The sequence below is a fragment of the Lampetra planeri genome, chromosome 7, assembly GCF_965212315.1.
Source record: "Lampetra planeri chromosome 7, kcLamPlan1.2.h2, whole genome shotgun sequence".
Lineage (NCBI taxonomy): Eukaryota > Metazoa > Chordata > Hyperoartia > Petromyzontiformes > Petromyzontidae > Lampetra > Lampetra planeri.
The window spans coordinates 16,499,297-16,525,878 of NC_136113.1; the positions used below are offsets into that span (position 1 = coordinate 16,499,297).

The 26,582-nt window shown below is 46.5% G+C and overlaps 2 protein-coding genes across 2 annotated transcripts; both read left to right on the forward strand.

Annotated features, from left to right (window-relative positions):
* Positions 1-495: 495 nt before the first annotated feature.
* On the forward strand, positions 496-4,372 carry ARV1 (ARV1 fatty acid homeostasis modulator). The gene is made up of 5 exons (XM_078596571.1): positions 496-721; positions 1,627-1,746; positions 2,136-2,304; positions 2,746-2,955; positions 3,405-4,372. The coding sequence occupies exons 1-5, from the start codon at positions 629-631 to the stop codon at positions 3,500-3,502; spliced, it is 690 nt and encodes a 229-aa protein (XP_078452697.1). The 5' UTR covers positions 496-628; the 3' UTR covers positions 3,503-4,372.
* A 1,014-nt stretch (positions 4,373-5,386) lies between these two features.
* On the forward strand, positions 5,387-21,661 carry EXOC5 (exocyst complex component 5). Its single transcript, XM_078596572.1, has 18 exons — positions 5,387-5,591; positions 7,518-7,612; positions 9,494-9,641; positions 10,237-10,431; positions 10,637-10,701; positions 10,854-10,882; positions 11,362-11,471; positions 11,583-11,627; positions 12,200-12,340; positions 13,266-13,348; positions 13,890-14,099; positions 14,486-14,633; positions 15,041-15,149; positions 16,453-16,573; positions 16,997-17,083; positions 17,878-17,986; positions 18,253-18,468; positions 19,049-21,661. The coding sequence occupies exons 1-18, from the start codon at positions 5,568-5,570 to the stop codon at positions 19,235-19,237; spliced, it is 2,124 nt and encodes a 707-aa protein (XP_078452698.1). The 5' UTR covers positions 5,387-5,567; the 3' UTR covers positions 19,238-21,661.
* Positions 21,662-26,582: the final 4,921 nt, after the last annotated feature.

A 26,582-nucleotide genomic window follows, 5' to 3' on the forward strand; every position in this document is an offset into this window, starting at 1 on the left:
CGTAGCATCAGTGGCTTAATCATGATCCGTGTATGCACAGTTCAATGTTAATGTGCCATTCTATTGAGGGACTACTGCTGTGTGTTATCTTGGTGTGGGTCTGGGACTGTTTTGTTGATTTTTCTGCCTTGCCCAACATTGATAAACCGGACAGAATTTTTATATTTTTTTATATTGAGTGACTCGGTTACCATTTCCTATATGTTGGCACTCCTATCGTGTTTTACTTGCATTGTTTACCGTTGTAACTTTCAGACCCCGTGCCCGTACTGGACATCTGTAGTAAAAAAAGAACACAAAGAGCTTCATTGCTCTTCGGATTTCTTCTCCTGCGTGCTGCTGCTCCATTCCACAGATTCTGATTGTGTGAGTGAAGCACTCGCGCCCCAGACAAACCAATCAGGCGCGGGCTTGGTGACCCGCGAGCCAATCAGGGGCCGCAATGGGGGTGGGGGGCGGGCCGCAATGGAAGGGGGCGGGCCCCGCGACGCCGTCACCGCCAGTTCCGCACTCCGCCGCCCTCACCGCCGTCGTCCAAGGAGCGGCGGCGTCTTTGTGGAGGTCTTTTTAAAAAATCTATAAACGTCTCCTCGACGTTTAACAACCTATTTACAACAGACACGCGGCAATGGTCGGCGGCTACCGTTGCGTGGAGTGCGGCTTCGAGGCCGCGGAGCTGTACCGCGACTACAAGCACGGCGTGATCAAACTGGCGATCTGCGTGAGTTGCGAGTGGGGCGACTGACCACTTCCCTCCACACCACCACCACCACCACCGTCCAGCAGTGGACCGAGCATGCCCCTTCCCAGGGGATGCTTTGCCTTGGGTCGTCTCGGTTGGCGACCCCTGCTTGAGGCAGTGGTGGCAGTTCTTGCCACGAAGGGAGGCCGTCAATGGGGCGGCTGCTCTTGAATGAGTTCCCGCGGAATGGTATTCGATTTATCCCCCACCTCACCCCTGAATGGATGATGGGCGAGCCAGGCACCGACACGGGGGTGTAACTTGACGACACCAATAACCGTGGGTCCAGCTTGCTGAGCTCACTGCCACGTGGACTGTAGCTCGTGTCATAGCCCCCCCCCCCCTGCAAAACGCACTCGCCAGCGTGGTGAAGTATGGTCAAACAACCTCCATTCGTGTTCACAATCTGTACTGTTGTGTCGTTCATCTAGTCGAGGTTAAGGCGTCTTGTGTGGCCTACGGAGGTTGCTTGACGATCCGTCACCCTGGTTTGTCAGTGCGGGCTGATCACGGGGAGCGGGTCAGGGGTCAAGAACGGTGCAGATGCCACTGCATGGCCGGGGAATCTGAACTCGGGTCGCCTTGTTCATTACAGCGAACTACTGCGCCACGGCTCCACGGCTCCACGGCACACTCCGGCATTAATCCTGCATTTTAACTGAACGTTACCTTTTGGATAATGACCAGGGATTATCCTTTTATCCAGAGAGAGAGAGCAGGGAAGTTGGCAGTGCTGGTGGAGATCACACTCAACACTTTGGTGCCTTCAAACCCTAGAATAAAGCTGACATGAACAGTTTTGAACGACGCGTGACATTTTTTTTGCCATTAACATGGAACAAAGAATTCCTCAAAAGGTGGTTTGTGTCGTTTGTGTCTTGCAGGAGAGATGTCGCAACCCCGTGGACAAATACATCGAGTATGACCCAGTGATCATCTTCATTGACACGCTCCTGTGCAAGGCTCCTGCCTACCGCCACGTCATCTTCAACACGCGCATCGACGTAAGTGTAGAATGCAACAGCGGCACTGCGTGCGGTCTGTGTGGGCATAACTATTCTCATCTGTGTGGTGCATTTGTGTATATGGCCAAAACACTGGTTTCATAAAGAAGCAATGATATTGATATTGCTGGGTTATTTCAGTTAAACATCTGAGAGTTAAGTGAAAATGTTGCCGAGTGCAACGCTCGTGCACCATGCCAGCTTTAAGAAGTGCTCTCAAAACAGCACTTCGCTCTCAGCGGTCTGTTGCCTACGTGCTGTGCGTAAGAAGTTCAACATACGCACATACACGCGGGGGCTGCACGGTGGGATTTTGTCTTTGTGTGTGCAAGTGACCTGTACCTCGCTGTGCATGCAGGACAAGGACTTGTGTGACCATTGTGTTCCAGGTCCACTGGAAGGTGTCGGTGTTCTGCCTGTTGTGCAAGGCCTACACGTACTGGACGCAGCTCAAGCAGCCACTAGCTGTGGGCGAGGCCCCCCCTGGGGGGCCCGCTGCCATCGTGCGCTCCGCCATGGAGTGGGACTTCTACTGCCTGTGTGCTGCCTCGACGCTCGGTGAGGGCGGCCACAATGCCCTTGGTGTCGGTCCTGGGTCCAACTAACGTTTAAAATGGGAAAAAAAACATTGTTCGCTGAAATTACAATTATATTGTGATTGCAATTCAAATGTGCACAATGACAATTGTATTTGATGGCAAGTCTGTTTAGTGTTTTAAAAAAAAAAATCGCCAGTTATCTTCCAATTGTTCTGTCAGATTCGTGTTGTTAAACTGTTTGCTCGCAGAGTGGTGCCTCACCCCAGTATAGAGCATGACTCACGGAAGCAGATTTAACAGAAATAACGTTGATTGCAAGTTGTAATTTATTAGAAAATAATCGTGTATCCTTTCCAATCCTTGTATACTTGTACATGTGTATGTTTTCAAAATGTAACTAAACTGGTTGATATAATCAGCAAGTAATGATTGTTGTTGTCGTGTGGGTGCGATACCCTAGAGCTGCTCAGCTTCCTGGGTGCGATGTGGTGTGTGCTGCTGCTGTGGAAGGTGCTATGCGACCACGCCACACTGCTGCGTGCCCTGCTGCTCTCAAACTACGGCGAACTGATGTTGGTGCCGGCCATCATCTGGGAGCATGAGCATGCGCCGTTCTGCCTGCCACTCATTCGCCTCTTCGCGCTCGCCTCCAACGCGCAGGCCTTGCACGGTGCGTAGCATTTAACTAGGCAGAGTAGAGGTTGTCTCGTTTTTCCAGAGAGGTACTGCAAGTGTGTAACATGACAACATGGTGTTAAAGACCCAGTGGTATTACAAGTGGATGGCTTCATCTGATTACGGTATGTCAATCCCAAATTGTGAAATGCAAAACAAATTCCCTTATCAAAATTCTGACCTTTTTCAAGATACCTGGTTCGCATGAAAGAGTAGGTCAAAATACCATCCAATAGAGGCCCTCCCACCACCAGTGGCATCAGCAATTGCAGGGCTGCACATTTTTTACTGATACCGAAACATTGTACTTTGAGAGGACTGTACAACCATTGTATCTTTGCGAGGGCATCTCAGTGACTTCTGTTTAACGAAGTTAAGTTAAAAATATACACATTAAAATGGTATTAAATGAGTGTAAATGTGTATTTGTTGTGTTTGGGACAGTGGTGCTGGACTGCACGTGGAGCCTGGCCTGCAGTACGGTGCTGGTGGGGTTCTTGGCGGAGAGAGCCGTGGTCTCTGTCTTGCGGCCTTTGGGCTAGCCAAGCGGGAATCTGTGAGCTCAACAATCCGTGCCTTGCCACTGAGGCATGGCCCTTGCGAGTTGGTGTTAGGGCTACATAAATGTTTTTACAATGCCAAGATGTCTGGTTTTAAAAATAGCAGTTTTAAAAAATATGCCACATTGGAGACCCTTTGTTGGGTTAATGTTTTACAGGAATCCACCTCGAGTCAAGTTCACCATATAACGACGGAGAAAAATGTATCACCTCACAAATTCCACGTCACTTGACTGTTGATCTTTCATCATCCACATAATCACGCGGGTAAAACTGCAGACTCCTGGTACTTGTGTGGAATGAACTTTGTGGACCTTACCAATTACCTGTCTTCATTTTTCTAAGTGTGTGCTGTATGGCTGTGTTCTGTTCAATACTAGTGACTCGATGTTATACTTGAAAGTATGTGTACATTTAAACTTGCTTTTGTTCAAAATAAAGCTTAAGGTTATGCCAAAGTATAAATTATTAACCTGACATTTCCTTGTAATATAGAAATGGAATTGTTGCTATGTAAAAAAAAAATCTGTGTTTGTGTTTAAATGTTGAGTTGAAAACTTGATTATCAGCTAAGCTGATTAAATCTAGCATGTTAATTTTTACATAAATTTAAGTAATTTATTTTTTTGCGAATATTTAAGAGATTGCACTTATTAAATAATCGTTCAGGAAATGTGTGTTTAGTGTTGTAAGTTGGAAACATTTCTGTTTAAGCATATTTACAAGGCTCATGACGGTTACAAATGTTTGCGATCCTGATAGGAAAACATTCTACGCGATTAACTTAACCTTTTTAACTGACTTGTCCATGGCTTGTGTATGCGTGTTAATAAAATATATTTTAAATCCCAACCCCTCCATTTGTAAAACCAGACATGTTTTTTCTTCGAAACTGCACAGGACTATGCCGTGGAACCCTGCTTCTGTTGCATGTTGAACTTCTTTCACACCGTACGTAGACAACCGTGCTCATCGGAGGTTACGGGCAAGGACGAACTAAACACAAAAAGCAGTTGAAAGGAAATAAGGTTTCAATCTATATTTGAAAGTGCATAGCTCCAGTGGCTTCCTAAAATATGGACAGGTTATCCAGATCCATTGCGAACAGGTCGATAATCTGAATTGTTGCCTTGAACCAAAGTCGCCCAATCTCGCTCGATTCGTAAGCGAAGCAAGGTTCAACCTGGATATTGTTGCATGGGCGATCACCGTTCTTAATAAGGGGTGCTAAAGGCTGATGCTGCGGGGCCACGTGGTGGGCAGCAGAGGGCAGTGCAGCAGCATCTACGCTCTTCAATGCTCCCCGCGTTCAGCAATCGGCGCTGGTTAGCGTGCCGAAAATATGGTCAACGCTGTGTGGGCGTAGAGAAACCCTCATCCAGCAGTGGATTGACAACCACTTGCCAGGAACATGGCACCACCGGCACGCGTTGAGCATTTTCTTGGTTCTTTCGGTAAAATTTCGATTTAAAGCTTTCGTGACTACAGGGATTCATATTCTTGGTTCTTTCGGTAAAGTCACGTAGAAGGGAAATAATACAAATAAAAAATACATTTTTCTTCTAGATTTGAAGCTTTCGTGACTGCAAGGAATCATATTCTTAGGTTTTTTCGGTAAGGTCACATAGGTAAAACATCAAAATTAATGAAAATAAAATAAAAACAAAAATCACGACGTTTCGGAGGCAACACAAGTCTCCGTCATCAGGTGGGACCGTCACAGCCAGATTAGCTGCAGCTATTTTATTTTAATTAATTTTGATGTTTTACCTACGTGACTTTACTGAAAAAACCTAAGAATACATTTTTCGGTAGATTGAAAACAATTTAAAAAAGTAATCGATTCCAAACAGCGCCGATAAGCTGAATCGATTTCCCCCTACTGTACCTCCGGTTTGATTCCTGTAGGGGTGACACAAACAAGCTTTGTAATTGTTGACGAAAGCGTGAGTTTAATGAGGATAATGCGCCACTCCGGCGCGGTGTCTGCCCGCGAGGTTCGCTAAGGACGCGCTGCGGTGATCAGCATCTGTGTTTGCGAGTGAGGATGGCGACGCCGGACCTGTTCGAGGTGAGTAGGCCCGAAGCCTACCCCCTTGCCTGGGTCGTCGGCCGGGAAAGGTGGGCGGGCTCCCCGCAGGCGGTGGGTGGGCGAGGCGGCCCCCTGCACCGCGATTTAAAGGAAACTGTTTAAAACATTATTCACGAGTCGTTAAGCGACTGCGCGAGATAATTTCGGCTAAAGTGGCAGGCGTGCACGGATTGCGCAATTTTATCACGGTTTAAAGTAATGTTTATATCCGAAAGAGCCTCTCATTGTCAAGATAGTCGTAATGTACGGTACTGTATTATCCACAAAAGCCACATTTAGCTCTTATGTTGTAGATGCACGCTCAGGATGGGAGTCGCGGACGAATTTGTCGATGCTTTGCTGCTGAGAAATATATTATTTTAAGATACAGTTACTCCGGCACCTTTTAATGCATGCACTGTATGTTGAACTTCTTTCGCACCGTACGTAGGCAACCTTACTCATTGAAGGTGCGGGGAAGGACAACACAATTTTAAACGCAAAAAATGTAGTAACCTCTACGGGAGCGCTACGACGTAGTTCTGTCTGGTAGCGATTTTAAAAGGACACTGACCACGCTTCAAACCGTTTACACAAGAGCCGACAAGCACCTTTGACATTTTGTTTGACATAACATTTCACCCGGTGGTAAGTCAAGGGCGTGTCCTGTAAACACTTCCCCCCCCTGGTACATACCAACAGCCTAAGGTTGTGGTGATTATCTGAACTGGCCGTGAAACCCTTTCCACCCTGCCCTTCATAAACCCGCACAGACAAACTTGGTAAAGTATGGTGAAGCCAGCCCCACGAGCCGCATGGCGTGGGGAGGTGTTTAATCACTGACAAAAAGTCAGGGTTTTTTTCCCCCCGTATGGGAGGAAACTGCACTTCTCTGAGAAAAACCCACACAATCGAAAGACGTGTTCATGTCAACACTAATTACGCCGACTCGTTCACAAACATTTCCTAGACTACCATCTCTTGCCAACCTTACAGTGCAACGGATTTGAGAGTTTCACATACATCTACGTGATTCTTCAAACCTTTTGCCTCCAAAAGCGATCGGGTTTACTGACTTGCTCCTGTTCCAAAACAGTTGACTGAACACGTGACTCTTGTCATGTAAAGGCAATGTCCCCTGGTGCCGGTATGGACGATACATGTTGTTCTCAGAGTCATTTGGTAGAGCAACAGAGTTCCCAATCGTGAGTCAGTATCCTGGCCAGCGGATCCTCATCCGAGTGACCATCAGCAAAACAATCTTAACCAGTGTGGGATACAGTCGTGAGCAACCAGCCAAACTGCAATAATGCCGTTTATTTTATTTGTTTTATTATACATTATTACACTTATCAAATTAACGTCTTGGGCACAACCAGTTCGTGTCAACTGTCTCGTCATCTTGAGTTTTAACCCCCATCGGTCTTAGGTTTTTGTGTCTGCTAACAAACACACCCATGTAATATGTAGTGAACCGAGTTATTTGTTCATGTATAAACTTGCAAATGGGCTGTACGTGCATTATCAGTTTGTCATGGGTAGAATGATTTACGCCCCCCCCCCCCCCAGAATTGAATGAACTTGTGAATTATTCCAATTCAGAGTCGTAAGTGCCTCAATCCAAGATTGCAATTGGATCCAATAATGTTTCTTTTTAAATAACTTTTTTGAAAAATGGCAGCATCTCTAGTGGCGGCAGGGTTTGTAATACAGCCGCCCTTTACCACGTCTGAATTGCAAAACATTGATTCTTACACACAATTTGATAGATGTGTCATGAGCATAGGGACAGATGTGAATTGATGTATCGCTCCACCCTTACAATTTAAAATGATTGGCTGGCCCATTCTTGTTGAGCCATGGGTATCGAGATTCGGCAAGTGCTGCTATAAGCAATCTTGACTGCAACTGCTAACTGTCGTACAGGAACCCTTTGACGTGGACGAGTACATCGAGCGGCTGGCTTGGAGGACTCCTGGGGGCGGCACCAAAGGGGGTGTGGATGGATTCGACCCGAGGCGGTACGGTTGGGGAAGACTGGGCGACCGCATCGTTTTAATACTCGTTGTACCTTCGACAGTTGGTTACCTGCTCACAGCCAAGGAAATGTAATCTTAGCTGGAACTCGACAGATGGACCCATCTCATTGCCAGAGGCAAGAATTTGCCAGCATTATTTTTAAAAATATTCTAAGGTAGAACACTGGTTGTTGCAAATCGCTGTAATAGAACAATGGTAGTGTAATTTCACCACTTGTGACTGGGAGTCATGTGGGATTACTTGCTGTTGTCGGCTCATTAAGAGCCCTGGGAATTAACTTTGGCAGCCAGGTTTCCTGACAGATCCCACATGCTATCCAAAGCCCATTCAGGTATTTCAATGGTGATATTTGTGCATTGCTGATGGGCTTTCCTTACTCACAAGATGAAGTTCACGAACACTTCCATAGGACGTGGCACATTAAACAAATAACTGACATCGTCATTAGTTATTCATCACTCATTCCACTGATTGTGTCTGGTCAAAAGCATTCTCACAACTGCACTGCATGTGTGAAATTGATCAGTATGGATCTATTTGATGGCCAATAGTCGATTTTAAAGGTCTCCGTCTAGTTGGAGGTCAACCCATGCGCCTGTTACTTTGAATCTACACCCTGACCCCAACATGCAAATTCCTCAATGGGTATTGAATGATTTGATCTAAGGTGAAAGACATTTATCATAATAATCAATTTTTTAAACAGTTGTGATGTACCAAAAATGGAATGATAGGTACATTACTCAAACGTCTCCACAATCTTGTATTTTGTGCTTTTGTCATTTTTGGTTACCCAAGTCATGCTTGGAAATGAGACTATCTTGGTCTCTTGACAAAATAACTAAATTAAAATTGAAACTGGAAACTACTTTTACATCATGCATCTGACTTAACTTCTCAGCTTTCTTGTAAGTTATGGTTTAAGTGCCTGAAAATACTTTGACATAGTAACCTCACGTGCCTGAATGTGGATATGGACAATGTATAAAGATTGTCCATAGCCTAGTACATTATTTCTGAAACCTAAACATGTGTATTGATCGCAGGCAGATGTGTTTACATTAGACTGGCCAAAGTTTGTCACTGAAGTAAAAATCGCCTGTATTTAGCAATGGCTAGAAATGGCTAAAACAGGGCTTGTTAGTAGAGTTTATTTTTATTGAAATTATTGACATAATTTCTTAGCCTTTCAACTACCAGATGCCTCAGGCCAGTTTTGTCAATAAGTTCAGTTTCTCATTACAATGCTGAACCAGAATGCATTGATGTTGAAATAATCCCTTTTCACTTCGCCTTAGAATACCCCAAGTACATTGATTTTCACAGACTCATGCCCAAGCACAAAGCCACAGAGCCCAATCATCTGACCTTAAATTTAACGAAGGTCATCGATGTGAAACGTTGCCGATTCATTGCTCTTTTGCAATCTCGGCGTGTGTACGGACTTTACTGAATGCTACATTTAAAATAACAGATACACCAGATGAACTGACACAAATGCTCATCATCTAACATTGCACGGTTTTGTTGGCCCAGCTTGAGAAAAGGTAGTAAACTAACTGCACAATCTAAAGCCTTGCAAGCTGGTTTACTGTTACGGCAGACTATCATTGGAACATAGATCACACTTTTTTCAATACATTCGCTCCCAACATCGTTGCACTTATCGTATGGCTAAACAAAAACCGTTTAGTGTCTTAATATTCAAAAAACCTCATGACCACTCATTACAGGTGTGATAAGTGAATTCAATGTCTTGCAGTTGGAAATTAATTGGAAGCAACCAGCGCAGCTAGCATAATAGTACCGCACCGAGTGCGACGATGGAATTATCCCGTTTGGACACGTTGTGGGGAGCGCAGGCTTCTGGAGGAGTTTGTGGGCCACATCCAGGAGCTCAAGATCCTGGACGAGCGCATTCAGCGGCGCGTCGAGAAGCTGGAGGCCTCATGCCAGAAGGAGGCTAAAGAATACGCGCGCAAGGTGCAGGAGCTGCAGAAGGGAAACCAGGTGGGCTTCTGAACCCAAGCACAACAATCGGTATCAATCTCCTCTTCATGTAAACGAAAGTATCTAAAATGCAGCTGCATCTCAAGACACAACTGCTCATGTTCTTTCAGGTGACTAGCAGCAGAAATGTTATTTTTTTTACTGTGGATAGAGTTGTGAGATGTTGGTTTGGTAAGACATCATTGATGATGTTTTGATTGAAAGGTTTTGTGCATGGACTTGAACAGGGTGAGGGAATGAATGCAAATTACTGGAGGGATCTAATTCCAGACTGGGGCAGCTGCAAAGAAAAGCGACTTCCCATTGAGTAGGGGTTGACTGAGTGTTCGACTGTTGACCTTGGCTGCCACTTAACACCAAGCTTGATATTAATATACACTTGATAATGCCACCAAACCTGACATTGGCACAAATTTTTACCCACTAACAGTCATAAGCCCTTGTATTAATATGGCTTTTCCAAAAACCTTAACCTTAGCCATAATCATAAAATGTATTCTCAATCACAACTTTCACAATTTTTTCTTTGTAACATTAACGCTAGCCCATGATTGATGAGCATATGCCCTCCTGCTATCCCCACCACTCTCCCCAGGTCGCATTTCAGCACTTCCAGGAGCTGGACGAGCACATCAGTTATGTGGCCACCAAGGTGTGCCACCTGGGCGACCAGCTGGAGGGCGTTAACACGCCCCGGCAGCGCGCTGTCGAGGCGCAGAAGCTCATGCGCTACTTCAATGAGTTCCTGGAGGGAAACCTTACGTCTGAAGTCTTCACCGATCCCAGCAAGGTGAGGACAAGGGTGGCATTGACTCGGCAGAGCTGGTACTAAAATCCAAGCGGCCCCGGATAATGATTCTGTGTTTTGCCTACCCTACATCAGACTTGGTCCATGGAGGTGGCTGAGGACTGAGTGTTAAGCTGCTATTTTAAGCATGCAAAGCTATGTTTTGGTATGACCTTTGACCTGCTTGATGGGTACTTTTGTATATCAGATTCAAGAAGCTGCTGACATCATTCAGAAGCTTCATCTGATTGCTCAGGAGCTACCCTTTGACAGGTAACGTATGCCTGCCTTGCCCACCGCTTTGCTTTGAGTATCTTGCTGTAAACAGCTTATGGTCAGTAGAAGTGACCTTGTGTTCACTGCATTATATTTAGTTATTATTTTACAGATGCCCCACACTCATGTTTATTTATTTTCCTTCACAGGTTTTCGGCTGTAAAATCACGGATTGCAAGTAAGTGAATCTGGAAATATTTTTTTAATGAGTGGATTATCAATTAGCCTCAGGATATGGTCTACGAATGGATAATGCTTTTGTTTATAGAGCCAATAGGTTCGTGTTTCAAGAATGTTTTTGATTTTGAAGAAACATTATTACGTTCCTGTTTCCACATTTTCCAATGTATATCAACCCATTATCTAGGTCCCAATAATCCACGTTGACAAACTGTAAAATGTTCCTGTACAAGTGTCCCCACGACTAATGTATTCCTTCATGCAATGTCAAGAGATTCTGCCCCTATCATGCATTCTGGATACATTTCCATCCCCCGCTTTCGTACATCGGCAGCACGTTCAAACCACGTATGCGCTGCGACGCGATGGTGTGAGTGAGCTGTGCGCCGTAACGACAAGCAGCGATGCACCGCTTCTCTCGCTCAATGTATTGATGATTGTGCGTGTGCTCATGCGCGCGCGCCCGTGTGCACGCAGGCAAGTACCACGACATGGAGTGTCAGCTGATCCAGGAGTTCACGACGGCTCAGCGCAACTCAGACATCGGGCGTATGCGCGAGGTTGCTTCCGTGCTGCTGCATTTCAAGGTCGGACAGAGGCCCGGTCGTAGTTTCTGCCATCCCACTCACCGCCTGCTGTTTTCAATTCCACAGGTCACACGAGTCGAGGGTGCTACTAACATAATGTTATCGTTCTAGGGGTACTCTCATTGTGTGGACGTCTACATCAAGCAATGCCAGGAGGTAAGGGATTTAAACGTGACAATTACAAAACTTATCATTTCAATAAAAAAAAAAAATGTGAATTGTAATGTGTAATATCAAGGAAAATTTATTAGACATTGGTCTTGGTTTGGTAGTGGGTCTTGAGCTTCAAATTTAAACATTGCTGTACAGCCCATGCTCAAACTCTCCACTGGAATAATTTTATAGCCTGCTATACATGGTTTTGTATTCAAGTGGATGGTCTTTATTCATAATGATTTCCATCATGTTTCTGCCTTGGCCTTCTTTGCAAAGTGAATCGGGTATACTGTGCCGGTTGACATAGCCATAAATAATGTTGTGTTTTTAATGGTATAACATTAAAATTATCGTGGATTATTGTTGTATTGGCCCCTTTAACGTACTTCATGTAAAACCCTTCTCACTAAGGCAACTTTGGCCGAGCGGGTTGCAACTTCTTTCAGAGGAAGCAGCACTTTTTCATATTTGTCCAATCTGTTGGTAGATGTTAATTTTCCTGATGAATTTCCAGAAAACTCAGCTGGTTTTTACATCCACTGATTAATGAACTGGCTGCTCTGGGGCTGCAGAGCGCATACCTGCGAGCGGACGTCTTTGAAGACGCCGCCCAGCTGTGCCAGCGGGTCAACAAGCAGGTGGGCGAGGTGTTCTCCTCGCCCGAGAGCGTCATGGCCCGCCTCATGCAGAACATCTACGAGCTGAAGCTGCAGGTGACGACCACCCCCCCCCCCCCCCCCCGTCGCTGCTGTTACACGCGTCCCTTTAGTTTATCACGTAGGCTTTTCGTGAGCAATATTATTCATAAAGGAGGGGGATTTTAATTGGGTTGGATCGCTGACACAGCCAATGAGTAAGGGTTGTCACGTAAACAAAATATGCAATTAGTTACTAGTTCAGCGCACCGCTGTGTTGGAGAGTAAACCCACAATATTTACAAGTTGTGGGTTTATAAACCTTACTAATTGGCTGTGTTGGGTGGTGGTGTGTTGCACGACACATTTTTAGTTACGCAATCTAACCCAAAAACAACCTCCATTACGTGGTAAAAGCCGGGTCTGGGTAGCCCTTGAGTGCTTGAGCTTAATTACTTTTAGCATGAAATGAATTATAAGTGGCATGTAATATTCTTGTACATGTATATAGCATTCCAAATGTGAACAGTTATGTGACTGATACTGACGATACAGTGAGGTTATGCCATGTTCAGCATCCTTTGTTTACGTTACTGCTGGGTCCGTTTTGAAAATGGTGGTGGTCCCATGTGTCTTATCACGAACGTGGACATATTGTTTGTTTTGATAAGATGTCACGACTGATATTTATTTACAGTAATGTAATTACGTTTCAATCCACTGCTGGATGGAGGCCTTCCTATGCCATGTCCGTCATGGGAGTCGAGCAGTGATGCATAGCTATAAACCTAGCAACTTGACATCGATTCCCGGACTTGGCTAACATGAGTTCTGGGTGATATCTGAACGGATCCTGACCTTCCCCTTCACCAACCCACATTGACCAGTATAATGGAGTATCGTTACACAACCCCAGTTACTCATATGGTGTGGGGAGACCTTCATCCAGCAGTAGTTTGATAAAGGAATGTGAATGATGATTATTGTTGTGTTTTGCATGCAGACTTATGTGCGAGAGAGGCTCGAGGAGTGCCGGAAGGCCGATGCAGAGCAGTACCTCACCAAACTGTATGACCTGTACTCACGGTAAGTTGCGAAAACCCCCAGCAAATTCATAACTGGAGCAAAAAGCGGCTTTGAGGATGGCAGTGATGTTGGCACAATTCAGCACTTGCAAGGTAGCCATGGGCAGTACCAAGTCCAAGGTAGTCAAGTTGAGCATGGTGCTGGCCAAATAAGGCCCCCGCGTAGGATGTTTGTCTCAATGTACATATGCGGCTCTATGTCAATCGACTTCCGGATGACGGCCTCCCCCACACCATGTGGGCCATGAGGATTAATTGACCATGGGTTGGTAAAGAGGTGTAGCATAGAAGTGGGAGCAAAATAAAGTACAACACTGCATGTTGCTGCACTGCTCTCAACATCGTCGCGCAGCAGCCAATCCAGGCACTAAACCCATGCTCAACCCTGCTAGGTTTCCGAGATTTTAGGAGATTGGGCACATTCCGGGAAATTTGTCATTGGGTGTCGTCTTGATGGGTGTCCACAAATATCGCTCGCCTTAACAGCCCCAACAGCTGAGAATCTGTGTGTGTGTGTGCGTGTGCTGGTGTGCTCGCCGCAGCACGGCAGGCCTGTCACACCGGCTGGCAGAGCTGGACCTGGGCACGGAGCCGCACGCATACCTGGCCAAGCTGACCAAGGCCGTGTTCCAGCACTACCTGGAGAGCTACATCGAGGTGGAGGTCAGCTACCTGAAGAGCCGCAGTGCCACCGTGCTGCAGCGATTCTACGACGGCAAGAGCCACCACAAGCGGCCTATTGTCACTGGGGGGTAAGGTCACCCACCCACAGCCTGCTGTGGCACTTCACACGTAGTCACTGCCTTGGGAGATAGTGGTGAGGCAGACCGATGCTGCCAAATCACTGGGCTGGTGCTAGGTGTACCTTCTGCCACACAGGCTTGACTGCAGCAGGGCATTGAAATGATCGAGATGAGATGCGATTGTAAGGCACTTTGAGTTGCCGAGGCATTTATGCTGAGTGTTGTGTAATGCAGATTAAATTGCTGGGTTTTGCGCAATGCAAATCTTAGCTGACCAGTGCGGTGAAGTATGGTCAAATGACCTCCACGACCTTCCTGCATTGGGGTGGGGTGGGGAGCCCTCATCCAGCAGTGGATTGACAAGAGGACTGTGCATGCGCATGATGCCCTCCAAGGATCCAGGACCTGAAGGAGCGAATTCGACAGCGCACCAACCTGCCGCTGGGCACGGTGATTGAGACCCACGGCGAGACCTTCCTCTCCCAGGAGGTGGTGGTCACGCTGCTGCAGGAGACCAAGACGGCCTTCGAGAGGTGTCACAAGGTGAGGCCTCCAGTGCCTGGTGCTACCAGCGCGTCAACTCTGCCGCCCGCTATTTGGCTGCCTTACTTGGCACGAGGGAAAGGAGTTTGGGTGCCTCTGGCAACCACGTGAACCAGCCCAAATGTTGATGATACTTTTGAATATAAAACACTTCACAAATCCCCGCATTGACCAGTGTGGCAAAGTATGGTAAGACGAACGCCCAGTACCAACGTGGTGTAAGGAGGCCTTAATCCAGCAATGGTTGGACAAAAGGCTGTAAATTATGATTTTATTAGAATAATTATAAAAAGCATCAGCCTTGTAAATATGTTTTGATAAGCTTGCTATTAATCCACGAAAAGGAGTCCAAACAACAGTTTTTTGTTATGTTTTTACGTACATTTGTGATGCGTTTCTGAACCCAGCTGTCGGACCAATCGGATCTCCCGAAGAATGCGGTGAAGATTTTCTACATCCTCGTAGACTTCCTGTGCGTGGAGCACATCGACTACGCCCTGGAGCTCGGCCTCTCGGGTGCGACACCCGCACCCCTGCACACCCAATAGCGGTTAATGTTGCGCTACGCATCGACAACACGCACTGGTGTTTGATTCACATTTGCCAGGCCCCCATTAGCCACGTCACCCAGGATATGACCGATCGTGTGGGAACTCGGAAGCTAGGCCGGGTTGAGCCTGGACAGCTCTTGGATACGTAACGACCATGCACAACCAGTTTTAATAGCCCCACAGATTGGCAAAATACATTGAAATTCCTAGAGTAATGTGGTTGCGAATTCGCTGCATCTTGTGTAGTTTACATACAAGTTACTGATTACTTATATGAGTGTGTAACTTAGATCTCGATTACAAATGTCATTAAATTACGTGTTATTTATATACTCCCAATCACTTACAGCCCACGCGGCTACATGGTGGGCCATGCAGAAAAAGCAACAGTTGTACTGTACTTACACGCTCACCCCTTTCAACCCTCTCTGAACAGCGTAGTAGAGTATGTTCAAAACACGTTCCTTCGGAGTGGGCAGGTAGGAACTTGGTTGGACAGCGCATTCGTGCATGACAGACAGACAAATAATCCCTGGTGGGCAGTGTGGAACCTGTTGTTCGTACCTGTATGTATAAAAGATAACTTGACTTTAGGTAGCCAGGCAGACAGCCCCCTTAACTAGCGCCGCCCCCCCTCCCTTAGGCCCCTCCCCCCTTAGGCCCCTCCCCTGACCCCCTTTCCCATAGGCCCCTCCCCTGACCACCCCCCCCCATATCCCCAGGCCCCTCCCCTGACCCCCCTTCCCTTAGGCCCCTCCTCTGACCCCCCTTCTGTTAGGCCCCTCCCCTGAGCACCCCCCCCCCATATCCTTAGGCCCCTCCCCTGACCCCCCCTCCCTCAGGCCCCTCCGCTGACCCCCCCCCTCAGGCCCCTCCCCTGAACCCCCCTCAGGCCCCTCCCCTGAACCCCCCCCCCACCTCAGGTCCCTCTCCTGACTCCCCCCTTCCTTAGGCCCCTCCCCTGACCCTCCTCCCTTAGGCACCTCCCCTCTCCGTACCCGGCAGTAGGTCTCCACCAATCAAAGAGCTGTGTGTATTATATATTTATTTATGCACGACAGACAGACAGACAGTCAGACAGACAGACAGCTAAATAATCCCTGGTGGGCAGTGTGGAACATTGTTCCTCCCTGTATAACCTCCATGATCAACGCAGCACGAGCAATTCCTCATCCAGCAGCGGATTGACAAAGGGCTGTGCATGCACATATCCCTAATGTGTTTCGATGCGGAGAAGTATTTAATTATTAGTATTGTATTTCCGCCAGCAATCCCGTCACCCGATGCGAAGAACGCCAACCTGTACTTCCTTGACGTCGTGCAGCAGGCCAATACTGTCTTCCACCTCTTCGACAAGCAGTTCAGCGACCACCTCATGCCCCTCGTCAGGTTTGCGTTTTTTTGGTTCCAGGCCTGGGCCTTGGGCGGTGCGCGTCATCGCGGGTCAAGAGTGCGTGGCGCTGTGAAGCACTCGCACAGAATTGGTTACTTGGGTCTTGAGTCGAGCAGTAATAATCCTTAGCTGAGAAAGTATTTGTCGTCATCCGTGCTCAATGTGCCATGGAACGGTTGCTTCTTGCGCAACATGTGGTGACGTCTTGTTTTTTTGACACGATGCATTGCAGAGAACTGTTAAAGTATGATAACATAATATTTAATTAAGCTACCATTGTTTGCCTTTATTGTGTAATTTAGAGAAATGTGCGCTTCAGACTGGTATAAGTTCGTTTTTGTGCGTTTTCAAAGAGTGATTTTTATTTGCCCATTATAGGTGTTTTGGTTTGAACGTAGAAACAATTCCTCTGCCTGCAGTGCCTCTCCCAAGCTGACTGAGTGCCTGCAGAAGAAAAAGGAAGTGATTGAGCAGATGGAGCTGAAACTAGACAATGGCATTGACCGGTGAGCTGCACGTGTGGGCTTCCCAGGACTTTTTACAACTGAGAGGAAATACAGGGTGCTTAAAACAATGTTAACACTTATATGGGACTATCGTTTTTAATGGAAAAATAACGGATAATACACTGCGACATGATAACAAATGTATGTTAACAGCTTAGAAAAAAGTAAAAGAGTCTCCACTTCTTCCTGGTTCTTTCAGTAAAGTCACGTAGAAGGGAAAAAATAAAATAATAAAATAAAACATTATAAAATACAATTCTCACGACGTTTCGGCCACAACGCAAGGACGGCTGCTTGCGTTGTGGCCGAAACGTCGTGAGAATTGTATTTAATATGTTTTATTTTTATTATTTTATTATTTCCCTTCTACGTGACTTTACCGAAAGAACCAAGAAGATGAATCCTTGCAGTCACGAAAGCTTTAAATCGAAAGAGTCTCCACTTGTTCGCCATCATTGTCAACACGTGGCCTGGAATCTTCTCCGGTGGTCTCCAGAGCCCGGAAGCAGCACATTTCTTGTGGTGTTGTTGCAAATTATCAGAAGTGTTAGCACTTTTTTGAAGCACCCTGTATCTTTGGGTGACTTAAAGGCACTCCCAGTACCTTTCATCAAGTCCAAAGGCACATGCATGAAATTAATAGTTGTACTTTGAGTTAATTGCATTGTTATTGAATGTTTTACCTCTCCTGTCATGGAACTAGAATAAATTATCCTTGCAATGTGTACTGCAGTCACTAGCAATCGGCTACAGCATGCATTGTGGCTTGGGCATGCTGTGTTTTGTACCAACAGGACGCTAAACTGCATGCTTGGCCAGACAAAGCAGATCCTCAATACGGAGCAAAAAAAGACGGACTTCAAACCGGAGGACGAGAGCGTATTCCAGAATCAGTACACCAACGTGAGTTGTCGCAGCTGTTAGAATCCATCGCCTTTTAGTACTCTCTCGTACATTTGAATATACAATGCTTTCCTTGTAATCGTTATTAGGTTGTTCGTTGACACATTTAGTCATGTAATCTGCCCGAGTGAACGATAATAACGCACGCGCTTGTATGTTTGTGTACGTATTTTTGTTTTCTGCTGTTGCTTGTTTAACGTGTGCGCTTGTTCCAAGTAACATGCTCGTGCTTTCACACACACGCCCCCCCCCGCCCCACACCCCAGGCGTGCGTGAAGGTGTGTGCATATGTGCGAAGCCAGGTGGAGCGTATCCGCCAGTCGATGGATGGCAAGAACGTGGAGACGGTGCTCACGGAGTTTGGGCTGCGTTTGCACCGTCTCATCTACGAGCACCAGCAGCAGTTCACGTACAACTCTACGGGCGGCATGCTGGCCATCTGCGACCTCACAGAGTACCAAAAGTGTGCCAAGGAGTTCCAGGTGAGCTCTTTGTGCTCTCGTCAGAGGTGTTAAATCTGTGAAAGAACCCCCCGTAATTTTGAAATGCTCAAAACTACCTCACTGCAATATTCTCGTGTGGATAAGCGTGGTTTCTGGAATTTTCGACAATGTCAGCCGTAATGGAACGGTGGGGAATGTAGGGGTGATGGAGGAGGGGGAGAGGATGGGAGTGGACGACAGTGCAAGGGGCAATGTGAAGTTGCCCTTCCTCAACAGTGAACAGTAATTGGTCACCACCTATGTGCAGTTTATTTGTCTGATTAGGGTTTGGTGAATCAAAAGTCTACCGTCTTTTTCCTCGGGACTCAGAAGTTTGCATTCATTAGTGCTTTTCAGCTTTTGAGCCCAATGGCCGATCGCGTGGTGGTGTCATGGCAAATATTTGGAGCAATATCTGCAATACGTTTTCATTTTCTTTCTTCCTCCGTCATCACAGTCAAAAATGTCTCCCTGCGCCGAGCTTCTGAGAGAAGGATTTGGTCCAAAGCTGCCACAAATAATTTCTCGGCGGTCGACATTTGACGATATCACGGCCGGTCCCTTTTGCCCCGACGTGCAGATTCCCCTGGTGCTGCAGCTGTTCAACAGCCTGCATGCACTGTGCAACCTGCTGGTGGTGGCGCCCGACAACCTCAAGCAGATGTGCTCGGGGGAGCAGCTGTCTGCGCTCGACCGCTCCGTGCTGCACGCCTTCGTGCAGCTGCGCGTCGACTACAAGTCGGCTCGCCTCGGCCGCCACTTCAGCTAAAGCCCCTGCTCCCAGCTGCCTGGACCGCACCGCACAGGTTGCCCACTGCAGCCGCGAGCCCCTTTGATTGAACCACCTGGACCACTTTAAGAGCTTCGAGACTTGCGTCGAGTCTGACACATGAGGAGGATGAGGGGCCTCCGACGTCCTGATTTTGTGCATCGCGCTGCACCTGAGGGTGCGTTAATGGTGCAACGTCCCGTTGAGGTGGTGGCATCGTAAGCATCTGCCTTCTCTTCTGTCTGTCAACTTCAGCTTGTACGCTTGCGCTTACGATTGGTCTCAAGCATGCACACTCCAACAAGGTCGCTCGGGTGATCGGTCAGGCCTGGCACTTGGGGAAATGTTTAAACCTTGTCGCAGATAAAGCTTATATCCACTGCAACTCCTTCCTAAGTACCTCCACAGGTGTGGTGAAAATACCGTAAGCAATCGATACGTGCTCAGTCCGAGTTGGTTCAAGCTGAGATGACCAAGTCGACCACCTGCAATACATTGGTATTATTTACAAAATGAGGAAGCAGCCTGATGGAATGTATTTAATTAAGTAGATTATTACATTGCATTGAATCAACACTAAAAGCTTTTTGACCATCTACAAATGTTGCATATGTCGAGTGTTCACCGTTTCTGTGTCACAGCGTTTACCATTGTAGTCGAATACACTGATTGTCAACGTCACCTCACAGTTTTACTCTCGATTCACCGTTTTCCACTGAATTTACGCAATTAGAAATTACTGCATGACTATCAGAATCATACTCGTAATTAGTTATTTTTTGTTCTAAACTGTGCACATCTTTCTTTATCGTGTTATAATTTTGCAGTGTGTTTCGAGTTGTCCTTGCCATTGCAAGAATAATTAGTAAGCTCCACCGGTTGACTGGAATATGTGGATTAATGGACTTGTAATACGGTCGCGTCTTAATAGAGTTTTGAGGAGCCCTGACAAACCAAAGCCATAATGCGCTCCAACTGCTTCAGATTGTCTCTTGAGCTCGGGTTTTCTGAAACCTCGCTGGTGTTTTGCTTTTATGGCTGTACTGCTTGCTCGTGCCCACATGCTCCGTTTCCTTCGCAACATTTCAAAGAATAGTATTGTTTTTGTATCACGCGGATCTCGCCTTATGTAACGAACTGAACTTCAGTCCAGCTGGCTAAAGCAGTGGTGGGCTTCCCTCTCCCTGACCGAGGGCTTAATCCGACTTTCAGAGACTGTTGAGGATGGCTATGCGTTAACGCTCGACCTCGGTCGCTGCTGTCACTGTGGGGGGGGGGGTGGAGGCCCTTGCAGTGACAGGCAACTGCTCCAATGCTAAACACAAGTGTTGTTGCCAGGTCGAAACGAATCCCCTCCTAAGAACCAATTCAATGTGGCTGAGATGCGGGCCATTACGACGTGTGATAGGCCTCATGTGGCCATGGGCTGTATTAAATGCTTGGCCCACGGGCCGTAGGTTCTTCATCGCTGGACTAAACAGCCAGTCTGGATTTCACTTTGCTGGGAGTGGCCAACAGAGCGAATGGTTTTGTTCTTTTTCCCCCCCCAACTTATGAAAGCATTCACGAGCTGCGAGCCCGCTGTTTGCACTTTGAAACGCACGCTGGAGCAGAGTTAGTTCCCGGCTTGTGGATTTAATTTTAATTGATTTAGTGTCGTAAGACTGCAAGCTTGTGTTGTGTCATTAAATTTATATAATCATTAAAATTAACTTAATGTCAATAAGTTGATTTTGAAATTTGCCACTGAGACTTCCTGGGTTGCACAATTACATTTGTTGTTACAATACGTTATATATTTTACCATTTTTAGTCACTTCTGTATCAGTTGAAAGTGTGTACTCGAGTGACTTGCACTCGTAGTGCCTTGATCGGTCACAAGACGATGACAGAGGTAGTCACATGGCGATGCCACCCTTTAATTAAGACGTGTTTTTTATGTTTCTGCTAAGGAACTCATCGGAACTAAAAATAATACGGGGATTAAACCTTAAGCATCAAAACAATAAAACATTGCAAAAAATTCTGCAAACTATTGGGAATGTTGGTGTTAAAGAATTTTAGCAGTTGTGTACTTTTGTTATTGACAATGTTGCTGTTGGTTTAATGACTACTCGTACTAAAACTTAACTTAATTCACAATGACACTCCGAGGTAGGCTTGGGCCATTTACTTGATAATGATTTTTTTGTTCTCAAATAATTACATCAGACGAGATTATTTTATAGCATTGAAGTTTAGGATACTCTTGCCAAGGTAGTAAAACCTTGTTAATACCGCTTCTCAAGTGGAGTACCATAATGTGGTAAGCATGTAATATATACATGGAGCTTGTTGGAAGTATACATTGTATTATAACCCTTCCAAGCTGCCAGTAAACGTGTAAGGCAGTTTCACAATGAATAAAACAAATCACTGACCACACTTGCCAATATTCGTGTCGTATCGTAACGTCTGTTAATCCAGCAGTACTGTATTCGTTTAACAAGCCGCCGGACAGATCACGAGACATGAGGTCAAACCCTGCCCCGAAATTGCTCTCTTAAATGCTGCCTGATCATGTTGGTCGGGAAAACCAAGGGGCTGATGCACTTAGGACTATTTAAATTTAAATGTGGGGAGATAGAACAGAGTTCCACTGATGTTTACCCATGTTGCTTCACGGCAACGCAGACTGATTGTAATATTTGTATCCTTCGCCAGTCAGGGTTGCCCCGAGTATGCCTGGGCTTGACAACGTATACAGGACGTGGCTTTGCTTTAGATCTCTTGTGAATGTTTGCCAACCGTTTATCGCGTTTTTCCATTTTTTCCCCACTCTCTCCATAATTGTACTTTAGAATCGTGTGCTGTCCACACCGGAGCATGTTACGTCCTTCATCGGCAATTTGCGGTCGAGCAACTTATCTCTGCTAAGCTTCCAGTGTTCGTAATTGCCACTCGGAGGGACAAGAGGCCCTCATTGTCCGAGGGCTTCGTAGCTCAAGGACCCTGCATGCAATAAACCTGCTTCACTGAACGATTCCCCTTCAGAAGGCGACTCGGGACAGCACGACGAACGAACTGCAACTCGCACTGCATCGGCCGTTTGTTCACAAGTGGCCAGACTATTTGAGGTCTTGGATATTTCCTCTGGATTTGGATTGTACGTTTGTTCAACTCGTTTCATTTGCGTGTGTTTTTTCAGAGTGAAAATTGACACTCGTGAGTTGCAGTGCTTTGTGAATGCAATTTAGAATAACTCGCATAACACAGGGCCAGGGTTTTGATTGCATAAAAGTTGGAGGTCAATTTTTTATGTTTACGTATGTGAAAATGTGTTGTGTGTTCTAGATTAATATAAACCAACGTATAGCAAGAACATTGCTTGCGTACATGCCACATTAAACTGTCAAAGATATATAGGAGACATGAAAGCATATTTAAATTGGTTTAAAATTACCCTGTTGTGTGTGTGACAGTCCAAATTTCCATTCTCTTGCTGGGTGTAGATAACTGGTGCTACGAATACTCTTAAATTGATGAAGACCTTTCATAACGTCTCAAAGCGCAGTACAAAAAACCTACACTGTCAAGTACGAAGACATTCCAAAAGAAATACAATAAAAGTTCATAACAGGAATAACGACGTTCACAATATCGATACAAAATTCAGAACTGATGGTGGTGTGGAATTTCTCTTGCTTACAGAGATAAATGCCAGTGTCGAGGTTTTCTAGCCTAGAGAGGGCTTTAAGGAGAGAGTCCGTGTCGTTTTGCTATTCTTCCTCCGTTGAGAAGCGCAGAATACAGTGGGTTTACCATACGGCCCATAGTTATCCCCGTGTGTCTCATCAAGTATACCACGCTATGGCCCAGTTTGTGTCGCCTGCGGTGTGAAAGTGTTGCCTGCAGAGGGCAGGGTCAGCCTGGCTGAGAAATGGGACCCGAAAACTCCTTCCCTTGAAAGTCCTCTGATCATATGCGTAATTATACTCGAAAGAGCAAAAGCACAGAGAGTATTTGCAATGCAATGATTAAAGCACGACATTTAACACAGGCATGCCAGCCTGCGGTACCAACCACAGTATCTAAAGAACATGAATTTCTGTTCCAGGGCTAATTGGATATACAGTGGGCCTGACAAAAAGCAATGACCGACCACTCATCACGTGGGGAGTCGACTACCACAACTCTCCACTCTATGACCTCGACAAATATCTCACCGAAAAAATATAAATGGTCTAAAAAATGCCAAGGCAAGGCTCCCAATCCAATCCCTGATCAACTTCAATACCCTGTTCCCCATGGACTCTCTCCCCCACCTCCCTTTCCCCTCGTCTCACTCTACTCCCTCTCCTCTCTGTTCCAGCAATCAAAGGCCTCTGTCAAGCATCCCCCCTCAGTCAGCCGACACCCAGTGGGAGGTCACCCTTTCTCCTCTGCTAGCCCCGTGGTTTTGGAACTCTCCCTCGGCCTTCCGTGCTCTCAACCTCCCAGCCTCTGTTCAAGTCTGACGGCCTCGGTCCCAGCAACACATTTACGTTATTTATACACCCGCCCCTTCTCCGTTATAAATGTAAGCATGCGTCTAAGCAGCAAGGATTTACCCATGCTTGCGTAGGATGTGCAAGTACGATTGCACATGTAGGCGTTGTTTTCCCCGTGCAGGAATCCACAAGTACAATGCAGGGATTTAACATCTGACTAGAAGACACTCGTGCATCCGTTGAAAAGAGCTAAGCAGAGTATTTGGCGATGCTGCTTCTGCGTTGACAGTGGCGCACAAGCGCAATGCAATACAAACAAAACGCATTCGTAAAAAAATAACATTGAATACAGAAATCACAATATTGGTGTGTCCCTGAGAGGGAAAAATAGAATCGGCGACGTTTTAGGCATGGGCCTTCATAGCAAATAGAGGGCAGAATTTTTTTTTACCGACTTACAGTTTGTTAACTCCATTTTGTACTGTGGGGCTACATTAAGAAATTGGGTGTAAACAATTGATGGTAATAATGTCAACAGTTTTGAATATACATAGTAGACATTGAGTATATTCTGGGAATCACAACATCCATCATTGTAACCGTGCTGTTTCCACGCTTCAGCTCCAACTTCTTGCCTTCACCAACCCAGTGGCCACAACGGTGGAGCGGCAAAAGGGCTGTGTTCGTGTCCAAGTGTTCCATCAACGAATGAATGGCCTTGCTCCACGATCGTGCACAACAGAATCAACTGCAGGAGCGTGCTCGAGACATCTGGGCATCCCTGACAGTGGAGGGCGGAAATAACTCTCCGGGCTTTGGACAAAACCACTTCCCCACTTAAAGCAAGGAACAAGAATTATAAAAAAAAAGCTTAAACAAGACAAAAAAAACCTACTCCAAAAAAGCAGCAGCAGCTGAAACAGGAACTCGAGCAGCATCCGTTTTCTCTTTCAACTCGCTGTGAATAAAGAGAGAAGGGGGGGGTGGTTCGCTTTAGCTCTTTAATTGAGCTGCGTGGCACTGCTAGGATTGAATTTTATTTTTTTAAAAATCGGAACGCTGTTTCGGGGCTTAGAGGGGGATCAGCGGCTCCGGGAGTCACGAAACAAAAAACGACCGGGAGGAGACGTCGACCCCCCCCCCCCGGCTTCCCCGGTCTCCACCACCCCACGGGTCTCCTGCGCCCCGGCCTCTCTCCCCCCCCTACTAACTCAACCTCCCCCCCCTAGCGGCGTCTGACAGGGGCAGGGGCTGCTACCCTCACAGCCACCACCCCGTCACGCCCGGCCAAAGCAGGGCGTTGTCGCTGTGTGTATGTTAGCTGTATGTTGAACTTCTTTCGCGCCGTACGTAGCCAACCGTGATAATTGGAGGTGCAGGGGAAGGACAAACTGTGACGAGCAAGAGGGCAGAGCGAAACAACAACGACAACAACGCGACAAAGGGGATGATGGGCGACACGCCGGTGGAGATACGGTTCGGGTCAAGGATGTCCACTACTGGACATTTGTGAAAAATAGCTTTATAGTTAATCGGATTCCTCCGGTATAAATACATATTCTGAAGGATAGGGCATATTGCTGTTGGCTGGTCGACTGATTGCTAGGCTTAGGGGTATGGTAGTGTGCCATCGCCCCATTGCCAAATGTGGCTTCGTTACGGCTCGCTCTCTTCCACAGGAGGGATTGTTTGACCATACTTCGCCTCCTCGGTCCGTGTGGGTTGGGACACGTGCTGGTGGTGATGGTGATGTTTGCATGCTGACTTTACATTTAATTCGCTGGAGATCAGGAAGCAGGTGGTGCAGGATTTAGTGTTGGCTCATTCGTTAAGTGCTTTCAAAGTTGGCGGAAAACACATTTTCATTTGTGTACTTTTTCACGGATGTAAATAATGGGAATAAAAATTCCACATTAACAATAAAGGTAAGATTCGAGGCTGTTGAAGTGTTTGGTTAATTTTCGTATAAACTGTTACTCATTACACTGCCCATTCATTCAATATGTACCAACCCATTTAGAGATATTCCTCAATTTGAAAATGTAGAAGTTTCAGGTAAATATACGTGCGACTTGCTGGCAAGTGACCCGGCACAGTATGGCACAGTTTCACAAACACAATGAACTTGAAGTCCCGCTGTTGAGAGGAGGCTGGGTGGCTACTTTTCCCATACATCGACCTTCCTGTCCACTGTGTTGTCCACTGTGTACGCACAGGACGAGGGCGGGCAGCACCCACAACGCCACGCGGTCTGTCTCGGCAGCAGCAGCAGCAGATTGTCTGCCTGGAGACCTCTCACCAATTCGATTCGTCGACTAAATATCACCCGTCCCATGCACTTTTAAAATCGTCAAGATTAAAAACCCCATTACCTGCAGAACGACGTTTTGTGTGTTAGTCTGTTTGCCTTTACACCCCGGCACCTCGAAAAGTTTTTTGGTTTGGCCATATTTGTTTGTTGTAGTACGGAGTTAGACTGATAGCCTTAATCTAAGTTGTCTTGTGGTTGTTGTTGTTTGACTTGCATCCCACTGGGATTTTTGCACACAGCATTGGTGTACAGTGCTTTTTCTGCAATATTTTGCTGTCTTTTCTTGGATTTTCTGTTTGAGCATAGTCACTTTAAGATGTTTTCTTGTTCATATTTTTGTTTTTTGTTTGTTGCGGTTGCACCCGATTCACAGGGCTATACCTAATAAATTAACTTGAACCTCCGATGATCACGGTTGGCTACGTACGGCGCGAAAGAAGTTCAACATACACACCGGAAATGTCCGGGTGCGCGTGGTGCCTGGGTAGACGCTGGGTTCGTTGGCTGACCCCTACGACCTCTGCGCGTTCTGCTGCCCTCGCCACGAACGCCCGGGCCGCGTTGG